Source organism: Galeopterus variegatus, unplaced genomic scaffold, assembly GCF_000696425.1.
Source record: "Galeopterus variegatus unplaced genomic scaffold, G_variegatus-3.0.2 Scaffold94, whole genome shotgun sequence".
Classification (NCBI taxonomy): domain Eukaryota; kingdom Metazoa; phylum Chordata; class Mammalia; order Dermoptera; family Cynocephalidae; genus Galeopterus; species Galeopterus variegatus.
In genome coordinates this window covers 655798-678648 of record NW_007726205.1, presented here as the reverse complement: position 1 = coordinate 678648, position 22851 = coordinate 655798, and the positions used below count along the sequence as shown (strand labels likewise).

General features: G+C 42.4%; 1 protein-coding gene across 1 annotated transcript in view; it reads right to left on the bottom strand.

The window, feature by feature from the left end:
• The window catches only part of PRKX (protein kinase, X-linked), a 74253-nt gene that overhangs the window by 26179 nt on the left and 25223 nt on the right, over positions 1 to 22851 (bottom strand). The window contains exons 4-5 of the mRNA XM_008582703.1: positions 20437 to 20700; positions 2100 to 2219 (exon numbers count right to left, since the gene is read on the bottom strand). Coding sequence (XP_008580925.1) covers positions 2100 to 2219; positions 20437 to 20700 — 384 coding nt within the window. The remainder of the gene's footprint in view (positions 1 to 2099; positions 2220 to 20436; positions 20701 to 22851) is intronic.

Below are 22851 nucleotides of genomic sequence, written 5' to 3'. Positions count from 1 at the left end.
CGGTGCCGGTCCCCAGTCCGGTACGGGGGCAACACTGAGGGTTGCGATCCGTTGCCGGACACGGAAAAAAAAAAAAAAAAAAAAAAAAAAAAAAAAAAAAAAAAAAAAAAAATGCACGAGTTATTTTTAACCTTCTGCTTTGCCTGGGACTTCACGGGCTACTGTGCACACCGAGAAGTTTAGTTCTATATGATTTGCTAGATATGCCTGAGTAAAGAGTAATGGAAAGTTCAAAAGACTAGATGGACGGACAGATGACAGTTTGGTAAACGGACAGTACATAGGTAGGAAGATGATAGACAGATGGATGGACGAATGGACAGAAAAAGGCAGAAAAGTAGCTGGATGAGTAGGTGGATAGACAGATGGATGGGTGGGTGACAGACATAGCCAAATAAATTCAGGTTTCCCTAGGTCCCACCCCCTTCACCCATCTCCTGTCCCAGTTGCGTGGTGCAATTCTTTGGCAGGAATTCCCCATAGTTGCTTTGACTCGTAAGGTCATCTGGGAAGTAAAGGATTACCTTTCTTTAGGAAACACAGCAGAGATACACACACGCGGCTATGCTCACTGTCAACTCAGCAAGTGCAGGCAGCGACTTGATTTACGAAGCGAGCTGTTGGAATTTCAGTCCTATGTACAGCCAGAAGTGGGTGCTCAGGGCTCCCTGTGCCACACCCTCTAGGAAGAAAGCCTCTCTTCCCGTCTTTGTTTCCAACCGAAAGGGAAGATTTCTGATTTCTGAGTAAAGGAAAAAAAAACTGTGGTCTTTGTCCCCACAGGGCATCAGAGAGATGTGGAAGGGGACCCAGGTGTTTGCTGAAACTGGAACCAAACTGTGAGGATGCAATTGTGTCTGTCTTTGAGACTCACTGGCAAGCAGCAGAAAGAGGAAAAAGGGAAAGAGAAAGAAAATAGTAGCAGGTAGAGTCGGCTGTGGCAAAGCATGTCACAGCGTCCCCACCGGTGTCCTGGACCCTTCCTGGGCTGGGCCACCTCTTGGCTGGAGCATCAGAGAGAAGAGCAAGCCTTTCGTTCAGATAACCACGTAAAGCTGACTGTGTCCTCTGCACACGTCGCTCCCTCCTTCCTAGAGGTTACTGCAGATGGTCTGCAACTTAGCGTGCTCCACTTAGAATATTCTGACTTTATGACGGTGGGAAAGTGATTGACATTCAGTAGAACGTAAATAAGTTACACGAGATGTTCAACACTTTGCTATAAAACAGGCTCCGGTTAGGTGACGTGCCCAACTGAGGCTAACGTGCATGTTCTGAGAATGTTTAAGGTCTGATGCACGGTAGGTCAGGTGCACTAAATGCAGTCACAACTTACGATACCTTCACCCTAGGACGGGCTTATTTGTACGGAACCCCATCGTTACGTCGAGAATCACCTGCATTTGGTAAAGGGCCATACTACTTAGTCTTCTTAGGGAATCCCAGACCTGTTAACATATATTCAAGATGTGAATGGCGAGATGAGGGTCAACCCCGAGTACAGGGTGTCTGAGCGTGGCGTGAACGCTGGATGGCTCTGGAAGGGTAACGTTAACACCGTGTCAAACGCTAGACTTGAACACTGAATCACTATGACACTTTGATGAACAATCAGCTTCCTTGTTATCTGCACAAGGTACAATGAGCCACCTCTCCTAACTTCCAAATCTCACCAAACACAAGTATGAGGCTTTTGGGGAAAAGAAAAAAAAAAATAAACACATTCTCTCCTTCCTCAAAGACTGCTCATTCACAAACTACTAAATCATATTTGACTGATCTACCTTTATCCAACCTGTGCATTCCTCATGTCTGCATGTTATTCCATGCAGAAGATTAATACCATATTTAAGGAAAGTACAGATATTTAGATTCAAAAATCTCAACAGGTGTGCACGAGTGGTTTTTTGCACAAGTTTGTGGCTTTTTACTCTTATTCAAATAAGTGCAATAGTTAACTCACACTGACAACCTCAGCAGTGTAAGATGGGAGTGCGGCCACACTAAATAAGTATTTGCAACCCCAAAGCACCGTTTTAGAGGTTAACAGAAATGGATGGATGCACAGGGCGCCGGCCTCCTGAGCTGACTGTACTCACCCTGAGAGCATCTCGAATATCAGGATGCCCAGCGCCCACCAGTCCACGGCTCTTCCATGGCCTTTGCTCTGGATGACTTCAGGAGCCAGGTACTCTGGCGTTCCACAGAGGGTCCACGTCCTGTATGGGTGACAGAGACAGGAGCCTGTAAAACTCAGCTGTTCATGGCTAAAGCACCAGCCTCAGAAGCTCTGTTACAATAGCTAAATTGATCAAAGCCACACTTTCTTCCCTCCTTTCTGTGCAAATACTTTATTGTGTAAAGACAGTAACATTGTCTTTGCTGACTCTTTTCCTGGGAAACTTTTATGAACCAATATAGAATGCCCCTAAGAATGTATACACTTGTTCGATGTGCATAAATATGCTGCTGATTCTGTCCCACAAGATGAAATTGAAAAGCACTGCAGATTTTCTTTTCAAAAGGTTTGAAGTGTTTTTGATGCTTTTTGGCACAGGGTCCTTGTGCGTTCGCTGTCATATTAATTTCATGGCCAGCGTTCTGAACCTGCCAGGCTAGGGACACTGGGTCGTTTTGGGTTCCAGCGGGGCCACATGCTCTGGGAGGGAAAATAATTCTCAAAAGGTAAGTGAAGACCTGAGAAAAATTTAGCTTCTAGCGCCACCTGGAGGACAGCAGACTGAAGCGAAGGGACTTTGCAGAGACAAGCTGAACCCAGCACCACATGGTGCCAGAAAAACAAGGCATCGAGTTGGGTGGCCCCAGAATTACATCCCCACGTGGAACTTTCTGGTTGGTTTAATTGTTATCTTTCTATTCCTGCTATCCCTTTCCTAATTTTTACAACAGAGGTTTGCATTTTCCATATAGCATGCAGTTTAGACATTCCAGCAGAAACTTTATGAATCTATACATTTTAAACAGGAAGAGGGTTCTCTGATAAGTGGGTTGGATGGCAGAGGAGGGGAATGTGGTTCCTTTCTCCTGCCCCTAATCTGTCATGTCCCTTAAGCCTTGGGAACCACCAGGTGATTCGAAGCAGAAAGCTCACACACTATCGGATGAGGTGTTATTAAGGCTAAACTCAGAAAGCATGTCCCCTCCTAAATTAAGTGTGTCCACTGGGTGCATGGATACGCATGTCAAGGACAGCAGATTTCCCCCCAGCTACATGCATGAACATCATGTTAGCTTCACCTTCACTGCTGATATTTTGTCTTTGGTGATTCTATTTTGTTCTTGTAGAAAAGAAAGAACTATTTAAAAAAATAGCTCACAGCCCCCTCCTCCCCAACACACACATGACCACTCATAAGAGTATTTCCTCTCTGTTTAAGAAGAATCACAGTGTTACCTAAAATCTATGGGTTTGGAATTTCTGCTGAAATCTCTAAATTGTATGTTATATGGAAAAGACAAGAAAAAAAATCTTAATTGTTTTCTTTTTCACATATCTCAATAGTGGGGATTCTGCTAAGAAAAACTCACCTGTGAAATGCTAAAGTTCTGATGAACGGATAAACAAATGTCATCTATCCAAACAGTGGAATACTATGCACAGCCATGAAAAGGAATCGAGTTCTGACACCTGCTACAACGTGGATGAACCTTGGACACAGCAGATCAGTGGAAGAAGCCAGACACGAAAGGCCACATATTCTCATTCTATTTATATGAAATGTCCAGAATATGCAAAGCCATAGAGAAAGCAGATTAGTGATTGCCAGGGGCTATGGTCGGGGGCATAGGGAGTGACTGCTAATGGGTACAGGGCTTCCTTTTGGGAGGACAATATTCTGGAACTAGACAGAGGTAATAGTTTTACATTGTGATTGCACTGACTGCCATTGAATTGCACGCTTTAAAATGGTTTAAATGGTGAATTTTGTGACATAAATTCTTAACACATTTTTTTCTCTTAAAGTTAAATAGTTTTCTTTGCCATGCCCCAAATACTGCATATTGGAAAACTTACTCAGATCTGAGAGACTGCCTAGTCTTGGGTGTATAAAAACACTCTTTTAATGGTATATCACTTATACCAGAATAAGCTGTTTTTAAAAAGTGGGGGGGGGGGGAAGTGCCTTGATGGTAAAACATGCTAACAGCTAATGACGGAAGGGATATTCTGCATTAGAGCTGACAATCCCCAAAGCCCACCTTAGACTTTCCTCTTCGAGGAGCCCTGTTTTTAAAAAGGGGGGGGGGGGGGAAGTGCCTTGATGGTAAAACATGCTAACAGCTAATGACGGAAGGGATATTCTGCATTAGAGCTGACAATCCCCAAAGCCCACCTTAGACTTTCCTCTTCGAGGAGCCCTGGTATGTCCCCCCTCTCTCCTTGCACCCAGAGCTGTAAAAATATAGCTGTGGACACCTCGCGATCCTGTGCTGTAAACTGGGCTTCTAGTCACCAAACTGCTACATGCTCAAGCCCATTGGGAGGACAGAGGACAGAAACAAACAAAACCTGCACCCAGCCCACAGGGAGATAACTCACGATCACAATTTTCAAGTATTCTAGGGTACGATGGCATAATGGGGGAAGTAACAAAAAAAAAGGGGGCAACAAAAAACAGCAATAACTGCAGAGGACTCTGATACAAACGTGAGGCTGGAGTTCTCTCTTCTTTAGCAAAACTCGGAAGGATTAGTATCTGTTCTTCCAGGTATAACTAGACTGTTGGACTCTGAGACTGGGAAGAAGACCTGGAAACCATTTGGTTCCAGCTTCTTTCTTGACATACGGCAAAAATCCAAGGAAATGAATGTCATTTGTGTGACTGTTGATTTGATTAAGTTTGATTGCATTTCTTTCTTTCTCACTGTTCCCATTTTTGGCTCGTTCTGTATCTCATTGCAAAAACTTTTTTTTCTGTACTGCTTTCTCACAGAATCGCTTTCATCCAAACTACACTTAGAGCTGCCATGTACTTGGTGGAAAAAAATACCACTCCTTCGTAATTTCGAGACCAACATAGAGCCATCTGAGACTGCTCATGTTTCCAAGACCTTCCTAAATTCTTTTTTTTTTTTGCCCTTTTTTTTTTGGAGACCGGCCGCCAGTGAGCGTCGTGAGTGCACAGGTCATCCCTATATAGGATCCGAACCCGCGGCGGGAGCGCAGCTGCACTCCCAGCGCCGCACTCTCCCGAGTGCGCCACGGGCTCAGCCCAAGATCTTCCCAAATTCTATCACTACTGTAACAACTAAAATTACCCTTTTGTTATGGATTCACATCTTATATATGCTTCATCCTCTACCCGGCATTTCTTCCCAGTCATTCAAAGTCTACATGATGCGTCACCTGTACAGAGAAACATTGCGACCTACATTGTCCACATATTCCCTGTTATGGTTAGAATACATCCCCCCAAAATATGTTTCCTAACCCTCAGGACCTCAGAATACAACTATATTTAGAGACAGGGTCTTTTTCAAGAGGTGATTAAGGTAAAAGAGGTCACTAGGGTGGGCCCTAATCCAATGGGACTGGTGTCCTTATAAGAAGAGGAGATTAGGACACAGACATGCACAGAGGTACGACCATGTGAGGACACAGGGAGAAGACGGTGTCTACAAGCCAAGGAGAGAGGCCTCAGGAGGAACCAGCCCTGTCACACCTTGATCTCAGACTTCCAGCCTCCAGGACTGTGAAACAATAAACATCTGTTGTTTAAGCCCCTAGTCTGGGGAATTTTGTTACGGTGGCCCTGGGAAATGCATACACCCGTCAGGTGTGACATATCACACCGGCCACTCACATGGTTAACTTACTTCTAAAGCCCCTGCAGTCTCTGCGGTACATATCACGTATCATACACTGTGCTGTGTCATGGACTGTAAGCTAAATGATGGCAGGGGAGTGAAACAGTTCAGAATACAATTTTGGGGGTCAGGACACTTGTCAGAACAATTCCAGGTGTTTGCTTCTTTAAACTCGCCTGCTAAGACCTTGATGAATGACTCGGTGTCACTAATAGGCTGGGACAGCTCAGAAAGAGGGTGCAGCTGGGATTTCTGTGAATGAGGACTTCAGGGCCTCCTCTGGCTGGTCCCCTGATCAGTGACAAAAGTCAAAGTGCAGAGACAATCCCTTCACACCCTCTGGGATGACAACTATGTAAAATAACAGAGAACAGAAAATAATGTTGGCGAGGATGTAAAGAAACGAAAACCTGGTGCACTGTTAGTGGGAACGTAAGTGCACCGACTGTGGAAAACAGTATGGTGGCTCCCAAAAAAGTTAAAAATAGAATTTTCATTTGATCCAGCAATTCCACTTCTAGGTCTATATCCAAAAGAACTGAAAGCAGAATCCGAAACATTTATTTGCACACCCACGTTCATAGCAGCATTATTGCCAACCACCAAGAGGGGGAAGCGACCCAGGTGCCCGTCAATCAACGAATGAATAAATGTGGTCCATCCACACAGTGGAATATTATACAGCATCATCAAGGCAGGCAATTCTGACACATTCTACAGCACGAGGGAACCTCGAGGACATCACGCTCAGTGAAAAAAGCCAGTCACAAAAGGACAAATACCATATGACTCCACTGATGTGACGTACCTAGAGTTGTCAAATTCATAGAGACAGAAAGCAGAACGGGGGTTTCCAGGGGCTGGGGGAGGGAAAATGGAAAATTAGGGTGCAACGAATACAGAATTTTAATCTTGCAAGATGAAAATAATTGTAGAGATGGATGGTGGTGATGGTTTCACAAGGTGAATGTCAGTGTCACAGAACTGTACAGCTAACAACGGTAAAGGAGGTGAATTTAAAGTCACGTACACTCTACCAGATTTTTTTTTTTAAGTGCAGAGACAGAGGAAGCTAAGAAAGCTGGTTGTCCCCCATGGAGAGGAGATGCAGAAAGATGCATCTGATAAAGTTGGGGCAAGGTGACAAGGACCTTGTCAGCCATTGGAAGATTGTGTGGCTTTGGGAAGGAGCTGGGATCAGTCACCCTAGAGAGAGAGGGCCCTGGCTAAGGCGTATCCAGTCGGTGCTCTGCTGCCCGGGAGAATGTCGCTTCGGGCTCTTAGTAATCCAGACCCCGAACACACTTGCAACCCAAGTCAGTCCCTCTTGCCAAGTGTTGCTCTTGTGCACAGGCAGAAGCAAGCAGCAACTTAAATGGAGAAAAATAGGGGCACTATGCAAAAGACCCTTCCTCAAACCAGAGCAGTGACAGAAAATACTCTACCTGGCAAGTTTACTATAAAAGCAACACAAAGCAAGTTCAGCAGAAGCTGGTCACAGATTCGTCTGCCGTCTGTTCTCTCTGCACAGCACCAAGCACGTTCAAAGCCTGTTTCATCCCTGGCATATCTGGCCCGATCCCTCCACATGCCTGGGGTGTGGACGCTGTCTGGGGTTTGGCCTCACAGAGTCCTTCCTCCAGGAACCCACCTGAAGTGTCCCTGCTGGTCTCTTCCCTTCCCCCTGCCGCACTTCCCTACTCCAAAATTCTCTTTTTCGATGACAGAATCTTCCCCGTTTAACCATCAGCCCTTGTGATCACAAGATCTGCACTAACATTTCCAATTCTGTTGGCAGGAGCAGGGAGGTCAGTTTGCACTGGCTTGGATGCGGATGCTGCAGGCTGATGTGAAATAAAAGCAGGGTGGGCCCCAGGGGAGACGGGAAAGGAAAGGAAATTTGAGAGAAGCTGAGTTCTTCCCCCGCAGAGAAAAGCAGGAAGGAGCTTACTCAACCCACCGATCTTTTCAAACATGCTATAAACAACCACCTCGCATCCATTGAAGAGCTTTTCACTCAGACTTAAGTCTATAAACAGAGTGTACGATGCACACTATTTTAGAAACATCCCTACCCCAGTCCACCCAACAGAAGTAAACTCCAAATCAGTCTTGGTCATGTTGACTCATGACACTTATGCAATTCTGCAGGGACATCAATGCACGATCCGTGAATGCCAGATGTCCAGCCTGGTCGCCCAAGATTTCCTGAAATGAGCTGGATGCCCAGATCTCAGCTGACATGGGGTAGAGGTGGCCACAGGTAATTTTATATGTATCAGGGGCAGCGTCTCCACTTACCTGTTGAAAGGTATTTTTGGCTCCATGTTAGGGTGAGAAGCACGTGCCTAAGTCTGAATAAATCTCCAGTTTCTAATGCACCTCACATAGCCTTACACCTCATTAGAGTCTTTCCTTCCTGCAAAAAGTCCCAATGCCATGCTGGATGGAGAAAGAGGCAGAGGTTAGGACTGCAGTGAACTTGCAGAGAACGGACAGCCCCGGATGCTGTTCCAAGACTGCGGGTCCAGGCTGCAAACTACCCAACGTCCTGCTCACATCTTTTTTTGCTCACCTGGCTTTTGGGGTAAAGGAAGATAACACCTGCTCTTCTCAGTTTTCTGAGCCTTATCAGTTCCACTATAGCAGGGGGCATGTTGACCAAGGAGGTGGAGTAGGACAGGGTTCTCAGTAACGTGTAGATGTCGAATTGCTCACGTGTTCCTCATCTCCCATTGCCCTCCATGATACCTGCGCTGGGTTGAACTGTGTCCCCCAAAAGTCCTAACCCCCAGTACTTGTGAATGGGACCTCTTTTGGAAATAGGGTCTTTGCGGATGTAACCAAGTTGAGGTCATCCTGGATTAGGACGGAGAGTGACCACTTAACAGGGATGGGGCTTCCTTTGGAGGTTAACAAAAATGTTCTGGAACTAGATAAAAATGAAGGTTGTACAACATGGGAAATGTATGAAATGCCATTGAATGGTGTACTTTAAAATGGTTAAAACGGTAAATTTCACAGTGTATTTTATCACAATTAAAAAGAGAGAGAGAGAGAAATGGATGCCTCCAAGTTTAGCTTCAGTCCAGTCTCTCTTACTTCCTAGCAAGTGGGTCTCCCCACATCTCCTCTGACCTATGGTCATCATTTTATCTGTGACAAGCATGTCACCTCCCTAACAGAGACAGAGAGAGGCCCAGGCCGCATAAGGAAAACCGTGCAAGCCCTGTACACTTGACTGTACAAACAACTGGATTTTTTTTCTATTTTCTAGGAAAGTGTCAGACAGTGTTGGGTCTAGGTTTGATAATGCAAGAAACAGATGTGACCTCAGTGTTTGTGGTGAAAATATGACGCATATGTACCTTCTTGCTGGAGTTTGGGTTGCAATAAGGAAACCTTGTGTTGGGTTTTTCATAAAAAGGCAAGTTTTCCTCCAGGCCGCGGTCCGTTCCTTGAACCGTCTGGTGGTCTATGCAACAGCTGAGAATTTCACGTCCTTCAAGGGGAAAGAAGCAGGTTGGAGAGCGTGGGGCAGTTTCTGGATGACAGTCCCAAGCCCTGGGAGAAGGTTCGCACTCGGACGAAGTGGGTTTTCTCTGGGACAACAGCTTCCAGATGCAACTTACCAGCAGGGGAAAAAGGGGGGCTTTTGCCAACCCCAGAATAAGAATCTGAACCGCCTGGTACTAACTGTAGCAAAATTCAAACAGGGCTTTAAGGAACGTAACAATAACCACTGCATATATTCCTTAAGGAGAACATCGGACACCTTATTTTTTTCCCTGATTTCCATTAAATATTCTAAGTAAGAATCTAAGGGGAAAGGTCTAAAGAAACGAGAAAGAGGGAAGAAAAGGGATGGACAATTCAGTCCCAAACTGAATCATGGTGCTGTTCCACAAATATGTACACGTGAATGTTTAAAAAAGAAAAAACAAAAAAAGAAACACTGAAGAAACTATTAAAGGAGACAGACACAAACATTTACCTAATAGGGATCAGAGTTTTCAACCCTAGGATGTACTGTATTTCACTATTAATTACATTAAAAGAAATTACATGCTTTGGGGGGGCAGGGGAAGAAACTAGAAAGTAGACATTCCTGGTATTTAAAATTATAAATGACTTTATATTTATAAATATATAAATTTGAATTTATAATTTAAAAATTATGTGTATAATATAATGTATTTATACACTTATAAAACTACATGTAATTATATGTAATCCATATTTCTATATAATTATTATCCATATATAATTAACTATATATTATTTTCTATAATTATAAATACTTTTATGAAAATACATTCATATTATATTATACATTATATTTATAATATATTATTTATATTATAATGTCTATTATATTATACATTATATCATAATGTATCTAATATAAATATTATAATATATAATGTGAATAATTATAATGTAATTATTCATAATTGTACATAATTACAATTTTTATGTATGTATAATTTTCAATTCTGGGAAGATATACATAACATAAAATTTCCCATTTTTTCCATAAAGTTAACCATTTTTAAGTGTACCATTTAATGGCACTGAGTACATTCACACCGTGGTGCAACCATCCACAGCAACCATTTTTCCAGAACTTTTTTTATCTCCTCAGATTGAAATTGTACCCAAACAAGTCCTTATTCCCTCCCTTTCCCCAGCCCCTGGCACCACCTGTTCTACTTTCTGTCTCTATGAATTCATGTCCCTTACTCTAGGGACCTCCTGTAAGTGGAATCACACGGGATTTATGTTTTTGTGCCCAGCGGATTGAATTCAGCACAGTACTGTCAAAGTACATCACTGTGTAGCACGTGTCTAAATTTTGTCCCTGTTCATGGGTGAATAATATTCCATGGCAGGGACACACCTCTTGGGCAGTGTTAACCAGTTCACAAAGCAGGTGGCCTCCCTGAGAGGTCGGCAAACTTCTGTAAAGGGCCAGATGGTAGATAGTTTCGTCTTTGTGGGCCATTGGTCCGCGTTGCGATTATTCAACTCTGCTGTTGTGGCTCAAAAGCCACCACTGACAATAAAGAAACAAATGGGGTCACTGTGTTCCAATAAAACTTTATTTAAAAAAGAAAACAATGGATTTGACCTATTAAGGTAGGGACAATTTAAGTATCCAAAAAAAAAAAAGGTTGTGTTGGGTTAAAAACATACTGGATCATGATAGATTCCTAAATTTTTTTTTAAATAAATAAAAGTTGTAGGTTACCGAGTGCAGGTCGGGATTCTGGAGACCCTTAAATAAAGAGTAAGAATCCAGTCTGCCCAATGCTTGTCCTGTAGAAAGGGTATTCCAGGGTCACCCCGTGGCTGCTGAGGGAAAGCACTTCTTTATAGAAGAATTCCAGCTAAGAAATGCAGAGGGATGGCAGAGAGAGGATGTCACCACTTGGTCACCTGTGCTGAAAAGCTGCAGCCACCCAACCAGCACGGGTGGGCCCCCGTCCACGGCCACCAGGTGGACGGGGCATGAGAGCGGGCGGTGGGCAGGGTGGAGGCTGCGCTGGGGAAACAACAGCCCAGCATCTGCCACCCAGTGCCACAGGGACAAGGACGGGCTCTACGTCTCATTAGCATCCGACACCTGCAGCAACAACAGAGGGCACCACCTGCTTCTCAAAAGCGAGCGAGAGACAGACAGACAGAGACAGACAGACAGAGACAGAGAGAGAACGGGAGGTAGGAGAAAGAAGGAAGGACAGACAGACATAGACAGACGGACAGATGGAAGGAAGGGAAGGAGGAATGGAGGCCTCCCCCATGGCCCTGAGTCTCGCCCAGTCCGCAGATGTAACCACGAGTGACACAGGTGACTGAGGAAGGAAGAGATGATGCCGTGCAGAAGACATTTTTGAGACATTTGGTGGAAATTTAAATACTGAGTGCGTGCTGGGTGACAGTCAGGGTGGTTTTTCTGTTTGTGTTTTGTCTTGATAATTTTGTCCGATGTCCTAATGGCATTGAAGTTTTTTGTTTTGTTTTAATAACTCTACCTGTTAGAGACAGAATGCTGGACTTGTGTTTTAAAACAACTCAAGAAAAATGGGCAAGGGGCAGAAAAAAGATGAAATAAGGTGGAAACACTGATACCTGTTCAGGCTAGGAGTTGGGTACAAAAGGATCAATATAAACTACTCTCTCTACTTTTCGGTATGTTTGAAAATGTTAAAACATCATTTTTATTCATCTTTTCAGTTTATGAAATTGCCGTATTTTAATAGATAAATAGAAGAACCATTAAATAATCATTTTTAAAGATAGGGTTCAATATTTTCTACAGTAAGGGATCAGAAGCAAAAATCTAAAGGGTCACATTCAATTTGACACCTGGATTTAACATGCTGCAACCGAAGAGTCACAAAAGAGCTGCTGCAGAGGAAGCAAGCCACGTCTGAGAAGGTACACAGTTTACTTACGAAATCAAATGAAAGGTATCAGTACCTTCCTTTCATATTTCAGAAAACCAAAAATAATTCTAGTTTGTCCTTTCATCGTTTAGGTGAGCTATCTGGATAATATAAAGTGTGCATGCAAAATTTTTAAAATACAACAATAAGAATTATTGCTACTAGAAAAATCAAGTTAGAAGAGGTTTTCCTCTGTACAAAACTGACCACCTAGGAAAAGCATCCAAAGTCCAGTCACCATGAGCATGAGGTTTAAAATAAACATAAAAAAATTCACGAAGTGAGTAGAATATTTAATTATGACATGTTTAAATGGGTTTTTATGCCCTGGTATTAGAGAAAATGACAAACTTCTCCCCAGCATGTGTTCAAAAATGTTATCAAAGATTAAGCCTCCTTGCTTTTCTCCACCTAATCAGTGGAGATCCCTGGGTATACTAGTACAACTCTTTCAATTTTTATTCAAATATCAGGTCTGTTGTTTGAATACTGAACCAGAGGAGGAGCCCAATAATTAAGTTTTCAGAAGCTCCGTGACTTATGACTAGTAAGATGAATTTCTTTTTTTTTTTTTCCTTTTTGTCTTTTTTCGTGTCCGGCAACGGGACCGCAACCCTAGGTGTCGCGCCCGCACCTCGCTCAGCCAGTGAGCGGGAACCGGTCTGTATGTGGGATCCGAACCCTCGGCGGGAGCGCCACCGCGCTCTCAGGCGGCGCACTGTAGCAGTGCGCCACCGGGCCGGCCCTAAGATGAATTTCTTTGTAAAAGCTCCGTTAACACGATAGTAATGAAGCCTTTTCCAAGATTTTGACATGTTAATTAAGAAACATAATTGCCTGATGTTACGTATTAAAAAATCTTCACTCATTTAATACATAAACATAATAGGTTAACTGGAGAACCACATGGTGTGTCCAACTTATAAATGAACATATGAAACATTTCATTTCTGGGCTGTTTTGAATCAGACTTCCAAACAAAATGACTTAAAAAGGGCCGGCCCGGTGGCGCACTGCTACAGTGCGCCGCTTGGGAGTGCGGTGGCGCTCCCACCGAGGGTTCGGATCCCACATACAGACAGGTTCCCGCTCACTGGCTGAGCGAGGTGCGGGGGCAACACCGAGGGTTGCGATCCCGTTGCCGGTCCCGGTCTGGTGTGGGCACGACACTGAGGGTTGCGATCCATTGCCGGACACACACACACAAAAAAAGACAAAAAAAAAAAAAGGAAAAAAATAAAATAAAATAAAATAAAATAAAATAAAATAAAGGGTCTATTAATATACCACGTGCTGTCGAGAGGGGGCAGCACCAGTGTTATAATCCAATATTTACAAAGCATCTCATTTTTACGGGCTTGATTCTTAGAAATGTAATTGAAGAAATTCTGTAGGGGAAAATCGGATTAAATTTAGCTACATCACAGGTGTGTATAGAAAGACCCTTTTCTAAAAACCACCAGGGAAGAAATGACACATTTAGTGCAAAACTGCCCCAAAATTAAGTTACTCAAAAATGCCGGTGTTTCTAGAATGCTGGGATTATAGTTACCACTATTCCTAACCCAAACCCACCTTATCAAAGAATGAAAAAATACGAGGAAATAATCTGGAAGCCACTCACCATATATAAATACTGAGCCCTATAACTAGTTTTACAGAAGTACTGATATTATTGTCCAATTCAACTTCAGTTAATCTAATTTAAATTGAAAACTGGATATTCAGTGCAGTTCCTGCAAGTCTTTTCGAGTATTTTTGAGCAGCTTAGATGCGTGAATCTACTGTTTCAGCATTAAATTTTATGAACACTCCATAAAAATCAAGTAGTTCTCATGAAAAGTTATCACCTTAAATGAGCTGTAAATGTAAAATACACATGGGATTTCAAACACACAAGTAAAGAATCTCAATTTTTATACTAACGAGTTGCTAAAATGAACATATGTTGTATATACTGAATTCAATAAAGTATATTATTAAAATTACCTTCACCTGTTGGTTTTACTTTTTTAGCACATAGCTACTAGCAAATTTAAAATAATACATAGGGTTTGAATTGTATTTCTATAGGACAGTGCTGCCCTAATAAAATTTTTAGGAGCATAAACTACTAAAATTGTCCAGAGGAAACATCCACTTTTGTCCTTTCAAATGGAATATTTTCTGACTGCACATTATCATCAATAGCTGTGATGGTATTAGAGATCACTTAGTTCAATTTCCAGTTCTGTCTGTCTCCCTCTCTCATGCACAGACACACCTAATTTTACCAGGTGATTTGGTGGACAAGACGGATCCAGGAGTGAACAAAGAGTTTGTGTTTTATTAGGGGTAAAGACAAAAAAAAAAAAAAAAGAAACAAAAAACCCAAAGCAAAATAACTCAAAACAAAAAAAGATCTAGAAAATTAACTTATGATGTAAAAGACAGAAAATGTCAAGATAGTGAGTGAGAAACATTTAGTCATTCAATGACTCCTATTCTGTTCTTCAGATTAAAATTCCAGAATAGCCTTAAAAACAAACCTTCAGAAACCAAGAGAAGCCCCCTTCAGAGTTTTTCTTTTCTTCTACATATTAAAGGCTGCTTGCTTATAACAGAGAGAAGATGCTCTCTACAAGTATAGACACCTGCACTACAACAGGCACGTGAATGCCACACAGTGGCTTTGCAAGGACACCAACCACTGAACACTATAGGATTAAACATCTGTCCCAGTTTAGTGGAGCATTCTGGATTGTGGGGGTGAATTAAGCCAAAAGGCATTTTACATTAAACGCCATACGATTTTATAAAATTATTCTTAACGATACCACGTCTCTGGTGCTAAAAATGTTTCATTAAAATAGAACTATCATATAACCCAACAATCCCTCTTCTGGGTATATACCCAAAGAAAAGCAGTGTCTCATCAAAAGATATCTGCGCTCCCATATTCAATGCAACGTCATTCACAGAAGCCAAGATGTGGAAACACTCCAAGGGTCTGTCAATCAAGAGAAATTGCGATTTATGTACACAATGGAAGACTATTCAGCCATAAAAAAAGGACAAAATCCTGCCATTTTCATTGAATTATATAATTTATATGGATGAACCGAAAGGACATTAAGTAAAATAAGCCTGACACAGGAAGGAAAAAAAAAAAAAAAGCTTCATATCTCACTTATATGAAGAATCTATTAAAACAAAGTCAAACTCATGAAGCAGAGGACAGAATGGTATTTACCAAGGGCTCGGGGTGGAATGGGAAGACGGGGGTTTAGGGGTAAAAAGATGTAGTTATCTTGAATGAGTAAGTCTAGAGATCTAATTAATGCATAGCATGAGGGCTATAATTAATCATATTGCATTGTATACTGAAGTTTTGCTAAGAGTATATTTTTAGGTACTCTTACCACACACACACAAAAAGGAAACTATGTGAGATGACGGGTATGTTAATTGGCTTGAGTACAGTCATTATTTCAGTGTGTATGCATATACCAAAACATCGTTCTACACCTTAACATACACAGAAATTAAAAAAAATATATATATATATATATGAAGATGACCTCAACAAGTTTTAAACGTATAACCTGTTCTTGTCAAAGATGATAAATTAAACAAATTCAGCTCTGCCCCCTCCCCAAACCAGTGAAAATCATATAAAGAATTTTTAAAAACTGTCATGCATAAGAATTAAGAGACGGAACAGACAACAGCAGCCCAAATTTGCAGGCTGTTGGGGAGACGACCTGTGTAACCTGAGGGTTGCAAGTCGGGGGTGGGGAAGGGCAGGTGGAAGGCGTGGTGGCTATAAAACCCTTTGACTCCCACTGTGAGCACGTATGATCGTAATAGAAAAATAAGCTAACATTTTAAAAGAAACAAAGGACACAGTATTTTCCTGTAATGTTACAGAATAGTATCCTTCAAGTTTGAGATGCATTTTCCAAGGACAGTATCTTTTTTAGGCTGCAAAAGTGCTGAATCCCAAACAACTTGGACGGACACAAAGACAACACACCTGAAAAACTGTGTTGGGTGACTCCAAAAAAGGACCTAGGAATGACAAACACCCTAACGCTGGACATATCAGTGCTGTGTTTAAGAAATCCTTCCAAGAAAAAGAAAATAGTGCACACTCTCAAAGAAGAAAAAACACACATTAAAATAATAATAGTGATGATTTCTGGCTGGTACGTTTAGATTTTTATTCACTCACTCTTTGTTAGTTTTCTACGTAGTCCAAATTCTACGTAATGTGCCTATCATAGAAAAGTGCTTATAGTAAGTTTATTTTACATTAAGGTATAGAAGCAATATTATAAAAGCATGCATGATAAAAATAAGAAAAATGTTTCCTATTAGATGTTTTTTGCTTTTATCAACCTTTTGCATTAATGAGCACAGTATCAATATCTTGATATGGTCACATCCTGCTTTTAAGAGCACAATTTCTGACTAAATTTAGCAATCATGGGTCTTTTCTGGTAGTTTAAAATACTTTACCAAAAATCTGCACTTTATTCCTCAAGCCGTCATTCTGGGGCAGTAAAATGACATTATTGCCACCAAATTTATCATGAATAGGTCTTTCCTGCTCATTTAAAATTCACCACAAATTCTCACATCAATCCTCCCAACAACATTCTGAAATCAGTAAAACAATCATCAAAGGTGACTTATGAGTAGGAAAAAACGTAAAGAGTTCTTGTCACTTTGGTCAGCGGACCACATGAGAAAAATATTTTCAACCCTGGCATTTCTCAGAACGTCTCTTTTTCACACAGAGGCAAATGCTGTCACCAGGGCATTAACTCTCTAATTGGCTTAAAACTGCATTTCTTACAGGAAACTGACTGCAACTCACGCCTCGGCTCTTACCCATGACTTTTTAAAATAGTGATGACACACCACATCGCTCAGATATCTTTGAAACCATAGTAAGAAACTTAAAAGTTCTTTGTGAAGTACAAATTTACATATACAGTGTCAAGCTTGCAGAATTGGTCATGTTTACAGGATCAAATGTCACCTCCTGTAACAGTCTGGTGGCTGGATATGTCACCTTTCTGCTGGTGGTACCTACTTCTATGTGAGATATAAGAAAGGACACGGAAGGTCATATTAGAGCATTTGCAGCAAAGTTAACGAACATTAAGGACGTGATGCTCCGTGACAGGAAGACAGACACAGAAGACCACATAGTGCATGACTTCATTGATAGAAAATGTCCAGAACAGGCAAACCCAGAGAAAGCAGACTGCTAGTTGCCTACCTAGGGCTAAAGAGGATGAGGGGATAGAATATGATGGCTAAATGATACTGGGCTTCTTTCTGAAGTGATGGAAATGACTTTGGGGGTGGGTTCACATAACCACGAATATACTACAAACCATCCAACTGTATACTTTACATGGGAGAATTTATGGCGTGTGAATATCTCACCAATGCTAATAAAAAAAAAATGAAAATGGTGCAGGTGGATAGGTAAGGATGTAAAAGAAGCCTCCCAGGAGACATGAGTGGTCAGGTGACCAAGGCAACAATCAGGCAATACAACACACCTGACTACAGGTGTCTTTGTGCCTAGAAGAGGTGTCAGACCATGAAGCGAAGGATGCCCAAGCATCGGGTTCCATGCTTGCCCAAGCCTTTCTGGTACCTAATTTTGACTTGTGGTTTATGCCTTTTTTCCTTAAAAAGGAATCTAAAAACTATATATGCTTCAAGACACACACGGAACCTTGACCCACCTCTGGTTCCTGGGATCCTTTAGCACCATCTTTTTCTTTATCATGCTTCTCAAATTATGTTTTCATTTGCTTTAAGAAGAATAATTTTTTCTCCTATATATAAATATCTAGAGGTGATTAAGGTAAAATGAGGTCACTAGGGTGGGCCCTAATCCAGAAGGACAGGTGTCCTTATGAGAAGAGGTTAGGACACACACACACACACACAGAGGGACGACCACGTGAGGACACAGGGAGAAGATGCTGTCTACAAGCCAAGGAGAGAGGACTCAGGAGGAACCAGCCCTGCCACGCCTTGATCTCAGACTTTGGCTTCCGAGACTGTGAGAGCATAAATGTCTGTTGTTTACACCACAGCCTGTGGGACTCTGTTATGCCAGATCAAGCAAAGTAACACAATTATGTAAATACCTATGTAATAAATTGAAAATATTTATACATGCACCTGTTATAGACTAAATATTTGCATCCCTCCAAAATTCCTGTGCTGAAATCCTCACCCCAAGGTGATGCTATTAGGAGATGGATCCTTTGGGAGGTGATGAGGTCATGAGGGTGCAGTCTCATGAATGAGATTAGTGTCCTTATAAAAGGACCCCAAGGAGCTCCCTTGCCCCTTCCAGCATGTGAGGACACAAGTGAGACAGTGCCATCTGCAACCTAGAGGAGGCTCCTCACCAGACACTGACCACGCTGGCACCCTGGTCTCAAATTTCCAGCCTCCAGAACTGTTGCCCCACCCACCCAGCCAAACTCTGACAATTAGTTAATGCAGTCTTAACTAAGACGACATGTGATGGGTAATGTGACGTGCCAACTTGACTGGACTATGGGGTGCCCAGATACTCAGTTAAACATTATTTCTGCATGTGTCTGTGACTATATTTCTGGAAAAGATCAGCACTTGAACCTGAGGACTGAGTAAAGCAGATGGTCCTCCCCAATGTAAGTAGTCCTCATCCTATTCATTTAGGACCTGAACAGAAGAGGCACAGAGAGAGAATTTGCTGTCCCTGCCTCAGCCTGAACTTGTCCTGCCCTCAGACTGGGATTTACGCCATCGGATCTCCTTGGTGTCTTGCTTACAGGGGGACAGATTCTGGGACTTTTCAACCTCCATAATTACCTGGGCCAATTCCTTATTTTTTATATCTCCAATTGGTTCTTTCTGGAGAACCATGATTAACATTACACACACACACACGCACACACACACACACAAAATGTAATACTATAATATTACACATATCATATATTTTATATTAAATGTATCTATTATGTACACGCATATAATAGACACATATAATAGAACCCATACACAGTCATGTGCCATTATATTTATATTGTCATTATATTTAATTGTTAAATATAATGACATTTTGGTCAAGAAAGGACCACGTATGCAATGGTAGCTGGAGCAATAGGCTGTACCACACACCCTAGAGGTGTAAGTGGGCTACGCCGCTGATAGATTTTGGATGTGTTGTCCCCTCCAAAACTCTTGTGGAAATCTGATGCCCGATGTGGCAGTGTTGGGAGCTGTTTGAGTCATGGAGGCGGGTCCCTCATGAATGGATTAATGCTCTCTCTAGATGGGTGGATTAATGAGTGAGTTCTCGCTCTATTAGTTCCCATGAGAGCTCATTGCTTGAAGAGACCCTGGCACCTCCTCTGCTTCCTCTCACCATGTGATCTGCTTGTACCCACCGGCTGCCTGCCAGTTTCCACCATGAACAGAAGCAGCCTGAGGCCCGTGCCAGATGCAGCTGTCCCAGAATCATAGGCCAAATAAACCCCTGTTCTTTATAAATTACCCAGTCTCAGGTATTTCCGTTACAGCAACATAAAAACAAACTAATACAACCATCTAGGTTTGTGTAAGTACAATCTATGAGGTTTGCAGAGCAATGAAATCATCTAATGACACATTTCTCAGAAAGTAGCCCCATTGCTAAGTAACACGTGACTTTATACATAATAGAAATATGCATAATGGAAACAAATCACTGTGTGTGTGTGTGAGTGTACACATTACATATTCAACTTTAAAAGGTATTTTGTATCCCAATCACTGTGGATCTATTTTATATTTAGGCCAGCCCAAACTAAGATAAGCACATTTCCTTACTTTAGTTCAACAATGGAAATGTTATGATTTGATTTATTCCACAGCAGGGGGTGAGGAAAAGCAACTTCCCATCGACCCACACCTTGGTGGCAATCCCAGCTCACCTAAAACGAGCTGTGCTGTGCATTACAGCATGGCACAGCCATCAATCCTCCTTGCAGGTCCTCTTCATGTGTGAGAGCTTACAGGTGGGCTACAAATCCCGTCCTGCCTTACCACGACAACAATCCACAGCCTTCCTAATTGTCCAAGTTAATCCACTCAGTGTGCACGTTTCTCATACCTGTCTACCAGCTTCTTTGCAAACCCGAAGTCCGTGAGCTTGATGTGGCCTTCTCTGTCGAGCAGGATGTTTTCCGGCTTCAAGTCCCTGTACACGATTTCCTTTGAGTGCAGGTACTCAATGGCACTGATGATCTCCGCGGAGTAGAAGAGCCCGGTGGCGGTGGGGAAGCGCCCGCGGTTCCGCAGGTAGCTGAAGAGCTCTCCGCCTGGCACGAACTCCATCAGCATGTACAGGAATCGCTCGTCATGGAAGGTCCAGAACCTGCAAGACACCAGCACGTGCTTGAGGGCCACGCCACTGACAGTCGAGGAGATGCCCATTCACATAGATTATAAATAGATGTTAGGACACGGGTACAGACAGATGTTAGATATGTGTATAGATCGATCTTAGGATCTGGGAATAGATAAACATCAGGATACAGGTAAAGACAGATTTTAAGAAGTTATAGATATTGAGATACAGGTTAGATAGAGGTTGTCTTAATGCATTGTGACTATCACAACAAAATTACCATATACTGGTGGCTTATAAGCAACAAAGTTTTATTTCTCACAGTTTGAAGACTGGACGTCCAAGATCAAGGCGTGGCAGATTTGGCGTCTGGTGAGGACCTGCTTCCAGGTACATAGATGGTGCCTTCTCACTGTGTCCTCACATGGTGGAAGGGGTAAGGGGGCTCTCTGGGGGCTCTCTTATAAGGACACTAATCCCATGCATGAGGCTCCACATTGTGACCTCATCACCTCCCAAAAGTCCCATCTCCTAACCCCATCACCTTTGGGGTGAGAATTCAACATAGGAATTTGGGGGGGGGAGACAATCATTCAGACCACAGCAGATGTTAAGATTTGTATATCCAGTTGAATGCACCAAGCTCCCATGGTCTCGGAATGAATAAAAAGTAAGTATCATGTCCTGTTGATAAACCAGATAACAGTGTGTTATGGGCTGAATTATCTCCCCCAGTATTTTATATGTTGAAGCCCTAACCCTCACTACCTTCAGAATGTGACTGTATTTGGAGACGGGGTCTTTACAGAGGTGATTCAGGTCAAATGAGGTCACTAGGGTGGGCCCTGATCCAATAGGACTGGTGTCCTTATAACAAGAGGAGATTAGGACACAGACACCTACAGAGGGACGAGCATGTGAGGACACAGGGAGAAGACAGTGTCTACAAGCCAAGGAGAGAGTCCAAAGGAGAAACGAGCCCTGACATGTCTTGATCATGGACTTCCAGCTTCCAGAACTATGACAGAATAAGTTTCTGTTTGTTAAGCCACCCAGTCTGTGGCACTTTCTTATGGTAGCCCTAGAAAATAAATATATGGTCATCTGCTCCATAACAACATTTCAGTCAATGACAGACCACATATATGGAGGTCCTATAAGATTATAATAGCTACTCCACACACCCTAGGTGAGTAGTAAGTTTTACCATCTATGTTTACACTGTGATGTTCACACAACAATGAAATCGCCTAACAACATGTTTCTCAGAATGTATCCCCTACCGACACATGACTGCACAATACATAGATCTTCAGGGATCACACCCAACTCAGTAGACCTGAAAGTGTCATCAAGGCTGGAAATTAAGATTGCACATCAAACCTGCTGGGAAAGGGTATCCATAAAGAAAGTCCCAAATAAGGTATTTCTAAGCAATTACTTGTAGGAGCTTGCTGAGAGTCGGGTCAGGTGCATCCTCCTTACAAAGGTGGTGATTAGCTCTGTTTACAGAAGAAAAGGCAGAAATGATGAGTTGAGAAGGAAATCATAGAGGTGAATGAAAAAAGAAGATGCTGGGACCTGGCTGTATTGTACAAGTCTTAGCAAAAGAAACAAATACCTTCTTGAGAGATAGGTGTTGAAGATGAAACATGAGAAGGTGGCCCAGTGAAAGGCACCCGACAGGACTGGGAAGACACAGGATGACTTTAACCAAGACCAGGACAGGAGAGTCCTTGTATTTTCTCTGATCTGGACCATGCAATGGATGCTTCCCTACAAAGCTGATCCTAACAATCTGCAGCCACCTCGTCCACACAGAGAACAAAATGGTGCCCAGGAGACTGGAGGGTCTACCAGATGGCCATGTCTACCGGGACGAGCTATTCCAATAAAATAGTGAAAAAATGAAGGAAAAAGCACATGAGGAGAGAGCTTGCAATGATGCAGAAATTCATTCAAGGGAAACTCATGCAAAAATAATCATATGCAGTGGTCAGCAAAGTAGAAGATCAATAAAAAGATGTAGTTGTAGGCAGGAATGATGCCCCATTGTGGAAATGATAAACTTTACTCTGCCAAAGAATAGCACTGATTTAAAAAGGGAAAAAAAGGAGGGGGGGGGCAGCCCGTGGCTCACTTGGGAGAGCGCAATGCTGATAACACCAAGGCCATGGG